Source organism: Ovis aries, chromosome 15 (genome assembly GCF_016772045.2).
Source record: "Ovis aries strain OAR_USU_Benz2616 breed Rambouillet chromosome 15, ARS-UI_Ramb_v3.0, whole genome shotgun sequence".
Classification (NCBI taxonomy): domain Eukaryota; kingdom Metazoa; phylum Chordata; class Mammalia; order Artiodactyla; family Bovidae; genus Ovis; species Ovis aries.
Genome location: NC_056068.1, coordinates 55148412 through 55161529, shown reverse-complemented (window position 1 = coordinate 55161529; position 13118 = coordinate 55148412). Strand labels below are relative to the sequence as shown.

General features: G+C 37.1%; 1 protein-coding gene across 2 annotated transcripts in view; it reads right to left on the bottom strand.

Moving 5' to 3' along the window:
• Positions 1-279: 279 nt before the first annotated feature.
• ACER3 (alkaline ceramidase 3) overlaps positions 280-13118 on the bottom strand; it is a 144648-nt gene continuing 131809 nt past the window's right edge. For both annotated transcript variants that reach the window (XM_004016342.6, XM_060399500.1), the window contains 3 exons: positions 11509-11613; positions 2139-2184; positions 280-1652 (listed from right to left, as the gene is read on the bottom strand). In XM_004016342.6, the coding sequence (XP_004016391.2) occupies positions 1599-1652; positions 2139-2184; positions 11509-11613 (205 nt within the window). In that variant the 3' untranslated portion in view covers positions 280-1598. The remainder of the gene's footprint in view (positions 1653-2138; positions 2185-11508; positions 11614-13118) is intronic.

Sequence of the window (13118 nt, the reverse complement as noted above, 5' to 3'; positions counted from 1 at the left end):
TGTTTAGTTTCCATTTTCCTAAGGCACAACCAAAGTTCTTTTAGATTTATACTCTGGTAAGTGTTTTTCTTGCTGGAGGATCATAAAAGCAGGTGGAAGTAACAGCCAATTGGCATGGTAAAGTAAGGAAAACAGGACTTGGACTAAAACTAAGGTCAGCAGGTGAAAAAAAACAACAAAATTTGTATTGGTTTTAAATTAGTACCAAAGTTTCCTACTGAACAACAGAAAAACAACAGAAGTGTCTTACACCTTTGCATAAGAAAAAAATGACTTTCCTTTGGAAGCTGTAGCTCAGAATTTAATCTGGGGTAATGATAACATGTAATAAAAACAATATGGATTTTACAATAATGTATAAGCACAGAAAAGTTGTAAAAATGCTAATGTACAGAGCTACAAATATGGTGATATATGAGCAAAGGGGTCAAATCAAGTTTTCACTCTAGGTAGGTGTTGTGTTTATGACAAGTGACTCAATTTGTTATACATTCAACTCCAATAGAATTAGCTGCCTTACAATGAGATTTCACTGCCGTATCATAGCATTTTAATTTTTGGTAGTTCTGTTACAAGTTCAAGTAAGTTAGAGCTGTTTTCAATCCTTATGTCTATTTCCTTCTAAAAACATGAAGGAGCAGGTATTCTAATAAGCTTTATGTAAATAGAATCCTGATCATTTTAGCTCTAGTTAACTCCATGCATTTCCCTGGGCATAACTACTGACTCTCTGAAAACTGGAAAATATTGCATAATTTTAAAGTCAGAGTACAACAACATTTACTGGTAACCTCAAATAAGTTATTCTAGGAGGATGAAATGTGAGTAGGTGAGTCCACCAATCATGTTTGCCTAGCCATAAAAACAGTCACAACTTAAAGATCTGCAAAGATCAAAGGAAACAGGGCAACAACCTTTAACTGGCTGGAGGTGGGACATTCTACAGGTGTCCTGGCAGCCTTCATAAAGGGTAGAAGGTGACTGACTCACCCACTCCACTGGGCTGTGACCACACAGAGCCACTCCAGTGCCCACCATAAGTCTGGAATGTGACAAGTATAGAACCCAGAGGCAGGTCTGAGCTTGCTTACAACACTCTGACCATCACAGAGGCATATAATGACAAAAATATAAATCAAGGCTGATGCAGCTAAGTGCTGCCTCATAGCAGGCCAACTGGGTATGGGGTTTTGCTAGTCCTTAGCTGACTGTTTTCATTATTCAATCAAATATTAAGAAAAGTTCATATGCTAAGCCTTGGCAAAAAAAAGTTAACTTCCTATGATCAGCATAAACTGTTAACCTGTTAAGAGAAGCCCAATACTTCTAGCATTCGGGTATATACATACACATCATGTCTGTTTCTTTTTAAACATCTTAGAGTGAGGGTGAGGAGAAGGAAGACAAATGAGATAAAGACACAAGCTAAACATCCAACAAGTCCCATTCCTCATTCTCTGTGTGGCTGGCAGCATGTCACAAAGTCACTCCTTCGCTGTGATGGTCATAATACATCTGAACATGTAGATCTTTATTTCCTTGTTTGTTTGGCTAGGCCTAGGGTACGTGCTATTTTATTTTCTTGGTGTAACAATTCATCACTGCTTCCTGAGAGGCTCAAACAGGATCACTGGCCAGATTCCGAAGAGAAACTGTTTGGAAACAAGTTAGGACAAAATGAAAGAAGATAAAATTGTTCCATGCTATCCCTGAAAAAGAAGTCATAGGCTATGCCTACAGTGGTTTGTTAGTGGTTGCCCTGGTATTAATAACCAGAGCACAGCATATTCTTTCCAGGTCTGTACCATATCTCAGAAACAATTTTTATTTATTTAAATATATTAAGCATCTATTTTTTCAAGCATGGAGCTGGGCATTTAAATTCTCTCAGATGCTTAAACAGCTCTTCAACTTAGCTATTAACAGCTCCATTTTATTGCTGAAGACACTAAGGCTTGAAGAAAGGAGACTTGCCTAGGGTCATAAAGCAGTAAGTCAAAGACAGAAGATTCAAGAGCATCTGGTTCCAAAGCCTGTACTCTTTCCATCCCATCCCCTTCTTCTACCTCCATCCCATTCTCCCATTACCTCCTCCTCCAACACACACATACACACAACTCCCTAGGAAGGAGACTTACCTTCACCTTTGGCCTGTATCTCAAATAAAGTGTTCTTGTATATAAACTGAAAGAAAAGGGGAGAGGGAAGAGCTTTTCAGACAATTTTTTTTCTTTTAAATTACAGTTGACTTACAGTGTTGTATTAACTTCAGGTGCACAGCAAAGGGATTATTTATATATATATATATAATATATATATGTGTATATAAATATATACACGTACACATATATATGTATTCTTTTTCAGATTATTTTCCATTAAAGGTTATTACAAGATATTGAATATAGTTCCCTGTGCTATATGGTAGATCCTTGCTGTTTATTTTATATATAGTAGTGTGTATCTGTTAACCCCAAAGCTCTAATTTATCCCTCCTTCCCCACCCCCTTTTCCCTTTGGCAACCATAAATTTGCTTTCTATGTCTGTGAGTCTATGCCTGTTTTGTAAATAAGTTCAGATAAATTTTTAATTCATGTAAACTGGCTTATTGACATATTCAACCACACTGCCTCTGTATATACAAAGAAAAAGTAGCATTGATAAATGAACTTTAGTAACCATTTTTGAGAATCTACTCTGTGCAGAATACTTGGCAAAGTACTAAGAAAGATGGAGAAATGAACAACTCTTGCACTGGACACTCAGGATATTTGTAGTAGGGGGCATTCCACTCATGCTTGATTTTATTCATGTCATGATTGCCAGTTTCATCCCTGAAGTTATTTGGTAGTAAGAATTAAGACAGAGTATTCCTAGAACATTTTAGAAATGGTTATATCAACTCTATAAGGATTATAATACAGGTGTGAAATAACCAGAAAGGTATCACTTCTTCAGAGAATTCTTTAAAATGAATCGCCTCTAAAGATAAGATTTTAATATCAGTCCATACAGCAAAAAGTTAAATTTATTCCTGAAAAATTTATTAAACTATGTATAACTTACAACATACAGTTTATGTACACTATTTAATTGTATTTGAATAGTAATATACAGCATGAGTACATATGTAAAACATAATTTTGTAGTATGAAAAATGTCCTACTTTAAATAAGAGAATGAAAAAGAGCTTGGTAACTTTGTGTGGCTATACCATCCTACTGTACCTCAAACTGGAATTGTGAAGAGAGGCATCATATATTAAAACTACTGCACTATCTTAGAATATAACCTTTGTTGTTATTCAGTCAATAAGTTGTGTCCAACTCTCTGCAGCCCCTTGACTGCTGCACACCAGGCTTCCTTGTCCTTCACTCTCTCCCTAAGTTTGCTCAAACTCATGTCCATTGAGTCAGTGATGCAATCCAACCATCTCGTCCTCTGTTGCCCGCTTCTCTTGCGCTCAGTCTTTCCCAGCATCAGAGTCTTTTCCAAAGAGTAGGCTCTTTGCATGAGGTGGGCAAAGTGTTGGAGCTTCAGCTTCAGTCCTTCTGAAGAATATTCAGGGTTGATTTCCTTTAGAATCGACTGGTTTGATCTCCTTGCTGTCCAAGATTATAATAAAATAAACTTACTCTGACGGTTTTTCAGATGTTAATCTCTAAAATGAAGCTACCATATTCTCTCTCCTCTTTAGTGAAGAGTCCTGGACTGGGGCAGAGAAGCCCTGGATTCCAATCCATGCTGTTCCCTCTTCTACTCTCAACTATTTATTAAGTACCTACAACATGTGGGCAAGCACTGGACCCAGAGTTTTATACACACTTCATTCTTAAATTACCCTACTAGATAGGTATTATTCTTGTTTTGCATATGAGAAAGTCTCAAAAAATTTCAAATATTTCATTCAAGGTGGTATAGCTATTATTATTATTATTTTTTTTTGGTATAGCTATTAAATGCTAGAAGCAAGATTTGAAGTCAGGTGCCATCTAATGATTATCCAGTATGTTGTCCTGTAACTGGCCAGTGATCAAGTCACTTCTCTCTGGGCCCCAGTTTTGTTCACCATCAAATGAGGAAGTTATATTAGGTTATTTCTAAGGTCTTGATTGGTAGATGGCTGTAAATTTGTGTGAGTAATGTCTGATGGCTACTTCTGTGAAACATTCCTCTCCCCTAATTTGCTATTTTTTTTTCCTCTGCTCAGTTTCAGAGCAACTTACTTTTTAGTCTTTTGTGGGTGGAGTATAGAGTGAGCTTCTGATTCACCCAACTTGATGCAGAAAAGTCTTCCATAGACTCCCTTCTTTGGGCCGGCTCCTTTTCTTTGGTTGGCTCTAGGTCTTGACTTCTGTCTCCTTTGTTCCACGAGGCCACAGAATCAGAGCTTAGAATTGATGGACTGACAAAAATTCTTCCAGCCCAAAGCAGCTGTGGTGCTCATTTTTAGGTACCTGTTTTCTTTTAGACTATAATATTTATTTTAATATTGTCAACATTTGATGCTTTAAATATTTTATCCGACATTCTTCGTTGTTTTAGCAGGAAATCTGTCTGAATATCCTAGGCTGGCATCATTGCAAATTAAAGTCCTGGTCAATTTAAACATTTCAACAATCTATGGAATAAAAGAGTATTCTCCTTATCTTAACAGATCAGGAAATGGAGACTTAGTGCTAAGTAAATAACTTGGCACAAGATTGTTACCCAGTTATGAAGTAAAGGAGTAAAGATCCGAACTCAGATATGTTTTACTCTACTGTGTTACTCTTTGTTTCAAACATCTGTACAGGACCTAAGTTTTAGAGTACATCATGTTACTAAATTCTCAAATTGTCCCTCTGAAATAACAGTATTCACATGTTCCCTTCAATGAGGGACTTACAGAATCAAAATTTCCATATAATTAAAACTTATAACATTGAAGTTTCTTTTATTTCAGTTATTTAGGGTGAAATATATCTAAAATATATTCTATTCTTCCCTGTCTCCTTAAAAAAAAAGGAAAGCATTTTAGCATTACTAGAAAACAATAAAATTAACTCAAAATCTTGCCACCAAATCTCATCAAAATGCTTCAATTTTTGTGTATTTACTTTAAACTGTGTCACCATTCAAATAAATTTTTACACTGGTTTAATAATTTTATATATATGACTTTGATTCACTTAAAAATAAAAATGTCTATGTTGCCATAAAATTTTCATATTTATAATTTTAAATGGCTGAATAAAGGATACTATGGTTTATGATTTTTTCCCTAACTACTGGATATTTTCTTTTTATTAATATAAATTTATTTATTTTAATTGGAGGCTAATTACTTTACAATATTGTATTGGTTTTGCCATACATCAACATGAATCTGCCACGGGTGTACACATGTTCCCCATCCTGAACCCCCCTCTCACCTCCCTCCCTATACCATCCCTCTGGGTTATCCCAGTGCACCAGCCCCAAGCATGCTGTATCATGCATTGAACCTGGACTGGCGATTCATTTCATATATGATATTATACATGTTTCAATGCCACTCTCCCAAATAATCCCACCCTCTCCCTCTCCCACAGAGTCCAAAAGACCTTTCTATATATCTGTGTCTCTTTTGCTGTCTCGCATACAGGGTTATCGTTACCATCTTTCTAAATTCCATGTATATGCGTTAGTATACTGTATTTGTGTTTTTCTTTCTGGCTTACTTCACTCTGTATAATAGGCTCCAGTTTCATCCACCTCATTAGAGCTGATTCAAATGTATTCTTTTTAATGGCTGAGTAATACTCCATTGTATATATGTACCACAGCTTTCTTATCCGTTCATCTGCTGATGGACATCTAGGGATTATTGTTTTTCTTTTGCTAAATTAAATAACAGTGATAAAACTTTCTGTGTCTACACACATTTTCATTTTTCAAGGTTTTTTTCTTTAGGATAAATTGTGAGAAAGCTAATAATTGTGATAAAAATATAAACATTTCAGTTTCATCAACATATGTAGCATCAAATTTCTTTCCAAATGGATTGTACCAATTTACACTGACAAATAATGTATGATAATACCATTTTCACTATAACTAAAGAATAAAGAAGAGAGTTTACAAACACTACTGTAGCTCACTTAAGGTTTATATAAACTATGCCACTGTTTTATTTCTAAATTATTTTTTGAAAGGCTAATACAAGCATTTGGTTAAAAATTCAAACAGTATGAAAAGGTATACAGGAAAAAGAAGGTCTGTCTCCTATTCCTGACCCTCAGCTCAGAGCTAACTGCTGTTATTTAACAGCTTATGTGTAACCTTACAAAGAGTTTTCAAATGTCTCAGCATATATGTGTACTCAGCCTCCTCTTCACAAAAATAGGCCTGGCCTTCCTCTCTCTCTCTTTTTTTAAATTTAATATCAGTTTGAAACTTACAGAAAGGTTGCAAGATTAAGAATTTTTATATCCCCTTATTCCAGATCCCCAATTGTTACCATTGAACCACATCTGTTTCATATTTATACCCATACACAAAAACACATAATGTACGTGTATGTGTATGTCTATTTATCTGTTTCCTACAGGGTCATTAAATGACAGGATGGCCATCATCCCTAAATACTTCATTGTGTATCACCACAAAACAAGAACACTCTCCTAAATTATTATAATATAACTGTTCCAACCAGAAAATTAGTATTAATAAAGTACTCCATCCAAGTCAAAACAATTCAAATTTTGCTGAATGTCCGAACAGTTTCTCTTCTCCATCCTGGTTCAGGGTCTTACCCAGAAACATGCACTGCATTTAGTTTCCAGGTCATGTCTTAACCATCATTTCCTAACTCAATAATTCTTCAGCTCTCTGCCTCCCATAACTTGATGGTCTTACAAGACTTTCACTCTGTGGAAATACCTTCAACATGATTTCATCAGTGTTTTCACAGCCAGACACAGGCCTTGCAACTCTGGCAGGAATACCACAGAAAGGATGCTGAACTCATTCCAGTGCACTGTATCAGGAGTCACAGTATAGTGACCAGCCCCATCATGGGCAATGCCAACCTTAGATGCAGGAAACTTGGTTGCTACTAGTTTTCCTTACTGTAAATTCACCATTTTCCCCTCTGTATTAGTGTTTTAGTAGGGGAGACTCAAGGGAGTATTTCATAATACTCAAGAGAGTGTTCAGTAATTCTGAATTATGTCAATCTGTGTTCCTCATCAAACTTCTACCTATCAGCCAGAGATCAATTGTTAACTAATATCTATCATATACCCAATAGATAGTTCTCAAATGGTAATTATTTGTTTCTACTCTTCCTTCTGCATTTATCAGTCGGCATTCTTTTGTAAGGAAGAGCTTTCTCTTCTCATTTATTTATATTAGTATGCAGTCACAGATTCTTATTTTATTCAATAGATTGCAATTGGAATACACCTAATGTGTCCTATATCTGAGTGTATGTACATATGTAAGTGTGTGTGTGTGTGTGTGTGTGTGTGTGTGTGTGTGTGTGTGTGTGTGACACATTCTGGAGTGTGTTTTTAGGGATTTTGGCAGCATCACTGTACAGCTTGTGGGACCTTAGTTCTCCAACGAGGGACTGAACCTGGGACACAGCAATGAAGGTGCAGAGTCCTAACAAGTGAACCATCAGGGAATGCCCAATACCAAACCTTTTAATTCCAATCTAACCCCCTCAGAGTTCCTTCTATCTTTCCCTCTTTTCATATTTTTAAATCCCTTGTACTACAGCAGAGTAATCAGGCTCTTGTTAACCTCTCAATATATTTACTTATTGTTTAATCAGTTAATTTATTTGTCCAATGTAACCTATTTCCCAACTCCAGCTACCTCCTCCATCCATCCCTTCCTCTCACCATCCTGTTTCCAGTCCCACACAGAAGCCCCATCCTCATCACCTTGATTTTCTTAGAGTAATTCAGCAAGCTACTACCACTGACCCCTTTTCGTCACTCCCTATTCCTTGGACATTGAATGCTGGTACCTCTGCACAGCACTTCTTCCCCCTCACTGCCTTATTTCCTTGAAAGGTTTCCACACCAGGAAGACAGAAGGAGAAAGTGCAAAAAAAAAAAAAAAAAAGATAGAAAGGAAAATGTAGAAAAGGGGAGGCGGGAGTGGGAAACCCTCAGTTCAGTTCAGTCGCTCAGTCATGTCCAACTCTTTGCGACACCATGAATTGCAGCACGCCAGGCCTCCCTGTCCATCACCAACTCCCAGAGTTCACTCAAACTCACGTTCATCGAGTCGGTGATGCCATCCAGCCATCTCATCCTCTGTCATCCCCTTTTCCTCCTGCCCCCAATCCCTCCAGCATCAGAGTCTTTTCCAATGAGTCAACTCTTCGCATGAGGTGGCCAACGTACTGGAGTTTCAGCTTTAGCATCATTCCTTCCAAAGAACACCCAGGGCTGATCTCCTTTAGAATGGACTGGTTGGACTCCTTGCAGTCCAAGGGACTCTTAAGAGTCTTCTCCAACACCACAGTTCAAAAGCATCCCTAGTCTTTCAAAATAGGATATATTGAGTATAAGTTCATCCCTTTGAGTACTTACTAGAAAAATTCATTGGTATATTATATTACACTGCAGTAATGTACTTGGGATTTCTTGGGGAGTGTTATAGAACCAAGTTTTTAATTCTTGGGTCTGTTCTAGTTACTTTTGGTTCTCCTTTTCTATCATTTGTCAGTTTTCCCGAACATTTCCTGCCATAACCCTTCTTCTTAAATAGATATTTCTAATATGATATGGGCTAAGAATCCAAACAATTAATTCAGTAAGAGTAGCAAACTAGAATAAGTATACATACAGCCAGAGTTTTTAAAGCTCTTCCATATTTAATAACCTTGAGCTCTTCAAGGTATGAATTCACTGATTCTTATTTAGCTGCCCAGAAGTTCTTTTTATGTAATTCTCAAGTAGTTAAATTTTAGATAATTCAGGTTGCCTAAATAGATTATCTCTAGATAGGTGGGATGCAAATGTTATTTTGAGATGGTACTCTAAAATTTCACTTGAATAAATTTTCACATTGGTTCAAAGGAAAATTTTCTTCCCCTTTCTACAAATATTTAAGCTCTCCCAATTCTTGAGATGAATTTGAGATTAAACATTAGAGATACCAAGGGAACATTTCATGTAAAGATGGGCACAATAAAGGACAGAAATGGTATGGACCTAACAGAAGCAGAAGATATTAAGAAGAGGTGGCAAGAATATACAGAAGAATTATACAAAAAAGATCTTCAAGATCCAGATAACCACGATGGTGGTGATCACTCATCTAGAGCCAGACATTCTGGAACGTGAAGTCAAGAGGGCCTTAGGAAGCATCACTAAGAACAAAGCTAGTGGAGGTGATGGCATTCCAGTTGAGCTATTTCAAATCCTAAAAGATGATGCTGTGAAAGTGCTGCACTCAGTAAGCCAGCAAATTTGGAAAACTCAACAGTGGCCACAGGACTGGGAAAGGTCAGTTTTCATTCCAATCCCAAGGAAAGGCAATGTCAAAGAATGTTCAAACTACCACACAATTGCACTCATCTCACACACTAGCAAAGCAATGCTCAAAATTCTCCAATCCAGGCTTCAACAGTATATGAACCATGAACTTCCAGATGTTCAAGCTGGATTGAGAAAAGGCACAGGAACCAGAGATCAAATTGCCAGCATTCATTGGATCATCAAAAAAGCAATAGAGTTCCAGAAAAACATCTACTTCTGCTTTATTGACTACTTTGACTATGTGGATCACAACAAATTGTGGAAAATTCTGAAAGAGATGCGAATACCAGACCACCTGACTTGCCTCCTGAGAAATCTGTATGCAGGTCAAGAAGCAACAGTTAGAACTGGACATGGAACAGCAGACTTGTTCCAAATTGGGAAATGAGTACATCAAGGCTGTACACTGTCAGCCTGCTTATTTAACTTATATGCAGAGTACATCATGAGAAATGACAGACTGGATGAAGCATAATTTGGAATCAAGATTGCCAAGATAAATATTAATAACCTCCACTCTTATGGTAGAAAGCAAAGAACTAAAGAGCCTCTTGATGAAAGTCAAAGAAGAGAGTGAAAAAGTTGGCTTAAAACTCAACATTCAGAAAACATCATGGCATCCGGTCCCATCACTTTGTGGCAAATAGATGGGGAAACAGTGGAAACAGTGAGAGGCTTTATTTTCTTGGGCTCCAAAATCGGTGCAGCCATGAAATTAAAAGACGCTTGCTCCTTGGAAGAAAAGCTATGACCAACCTAGATAGCATATTAAAAAGGGAAAGGCATTAATTTCTTGACAAAGGTCCGTCTAGTCAAGGCTATGGTTTTTCCAGTAGTCATGTATGGATGTGAGAGTTGGACCATGAAGAAAGCTAAGCACCAAAGAATTGATGCATTTGAACTGTGGTGTTGAAGAATACTCTTGGGAGTCTCGTGGACTGCAAGGAGATCCAACCAGTCCATTCTAAAGAAAATCGGTCCTGAACATTCATTGGAAGGACTGATGCTGAAGGTGAAACTCCAATACTTTGGCTACCTTATGTGAAGAACTGACTCATTTGAAAGACCCCGATGCTGGGAAAGATTGAAAGAGGGAGAAGGTAATGACAGAGGATGAGATGGCTGGATGGCATCACTGACTCGAGGGACATGAGTTTGAGTAAGCTCCAGGAGTTGGTGATGGACAGGGAAACCTGGCGTGCTGCAGTCCATGGGGTTGCAAAGAGTCAGACACAACTGAGCAACTGAACATCCTCTGGTAAAGAGATCATTATGATAACATTTATTCATTAAATCATTTAGCAACATATACTGAGTTCTTACTATGTGACAGGCACTATTTTAAGCACTTGGGAGAGTAGCAGTGACTAAAATAAAGCCCTTGCTCTCAAGGAACTTACAGTCTAGTTGAGGAAGGTAAACCAGTAAACCCTTAAATAACTGTTTGTAAATGCTGTGAAGAAAAATAAATTCTGGTAAGGGGAGAGAGAGTGATACAGACATATTATGTGAGTAGGATGAACAGAGACAATTCTGGTTCCATTTTTGCTGTAAGTGGTGACCTCCAATAAATTCTTTATAAGGGAAACAGTGGCAACCAATTTGTTTCAGGGAAGGAGACAAAGTAAGTTGGTGACTTCAGATATGTACTCATGCTTTCTCAGTCGCTGCTCAGGGGATCTGGCTGCTTTTTCCCTCTTAAATCCGTTCTCTATAAACAGAGATATGCTGTTCAACAAGAATTGGAAATGTTTATATCCTACTGCACTAAAAAAGAGATGAATGATCTACTTAAAATGTAGATCATGTGCCAGAGGTCAGTTATACAGCTGTCACCCTTTCAGGATGAGAAAAAGCTTCAGGGAGAGGAAGGGACTTGCTTAAGATCAGTCTGATTCGGTCTCTGACGTTTCATATTTACACATTCTATTTGAAGAGTAAAGAAAGAAACACTCCAATAGTAGGATTAAAGTCTCTATTTCCTACCTGAAAAGGATGTGAAGATAAGAACCAAGGCCAGTTAAAATATGCCACCATGCATGAAACTGTGTGGTAACACCTATGATAGGTGGTACCTTCTTTCGAAAGTTCCTGTGTGAAGGGGGGGAAAATAAGCATTAAATTATTTTTCATATTTAACAATTAATGTTGATAGTATCAAAGCATTTTGAAACATTATTCTCAAACATGGCAATTATTTCATTTCCTTTTGTCTGCTGTATTGTTTTCCAAAGTATATTTAGAGGAACAGTATTCCTAATAGACGTTCCATGAAGAATTGACTCTGTGATCAAGATAAATGTAGGAAACAGTACATAGTTTGTTGTCCTTTTGGAGATCTGTAATGCATATTAACAGATTAACAGCTTTAAAAAGTCCTACCATAACTAAACAGTTTATCATCAGTTTTTTCAGGTAAACTACTAGTCCATGGAACCCTTCTTTCAGGTAATATTTATTAACACCTTATGGACCAAGTTTTTCCTGCAAAGTCTCACTTCATAGTAAGTCTTTGAGGTGGTTGTTAAAAGCTGTGCTTTGCAGATTAGGAGCCTAAAATTCAGAGATTACTGAGTTGCCCAAGTACTCAGCTAGGGGCACAGCTGAGCCTCAAATTCTAGACCTTGTGATTAAGTGTGTATTATATTAATATTCTCATCTATCAGAGCAGAGAAATTCAGTGTGAAACATCGAATTATTTTCCAGATATCCCCACAAGTTTTGCGAACATCTCAACATTTCTCAGAAATAAAGAGGACTCAGCTAGAGGATGATGACTTACTTTTGCATTGTAAAAGTTCCAATGAGAGTTCTGATGGATACTGCTGATTCAGAACCACTCAATTAGATCTTAGTTTTCTAAGCAAGATGTATTATTTGTGTGCATTTAAAGTCTACATTTCAAACATGTGCAAAAATAGTCAAAATAATAATGTACTCATTACCCAGCTTCAACAATTATAAATTATTTATTTTTAACAATTATAATTTATGGCCAATCTCGTATCATCTAGCTCTCATCTACTGCTTTCCTCCCATATTATTTATTTTGAAGCAAATCCCAGATAGTGTATCATTTTATCTCTAAATATCTCAGCATATATCTCTAATCCCTTAATTTAATCAGACATTCAATTACTAATCATATTTGATATTCAATTACCGATCATAAAAATCATACAGATTTTTTTAAACACAAGTCTATTTCAATCAAGATCAAAAAAAAGTAATTACATTACTTTGGAGTTTGGTTGATATGTCTCTTATGTCTCTTTTATTTTTTCATTTCATGGCTGCATCAGGTGGCATGTGGAATCTTAATTCCCAAACCAGGGATAGAAGCCTGTGCACCTACATTGAAAACAGAGTCTTAACGCTGGATCACCAGGGAAGCCACAAGTCTCTCTCTCTTTTTAAAAAAAGTTATTTATTTATGGCTGCACTGGGTCTTTGTTGCTGTGCTTGGGGTTTTTCTAGCTGCAGCGAGCAGGGGCTACTCTCTAGTTGTGGTGCACAGGCTTCTCATTGCGGTGGCTTCTCTTCTTGCAGAGCACAGGCTCTAGGGTGCGCAGGCGACTGCTGGCTCAGTAGTTGTG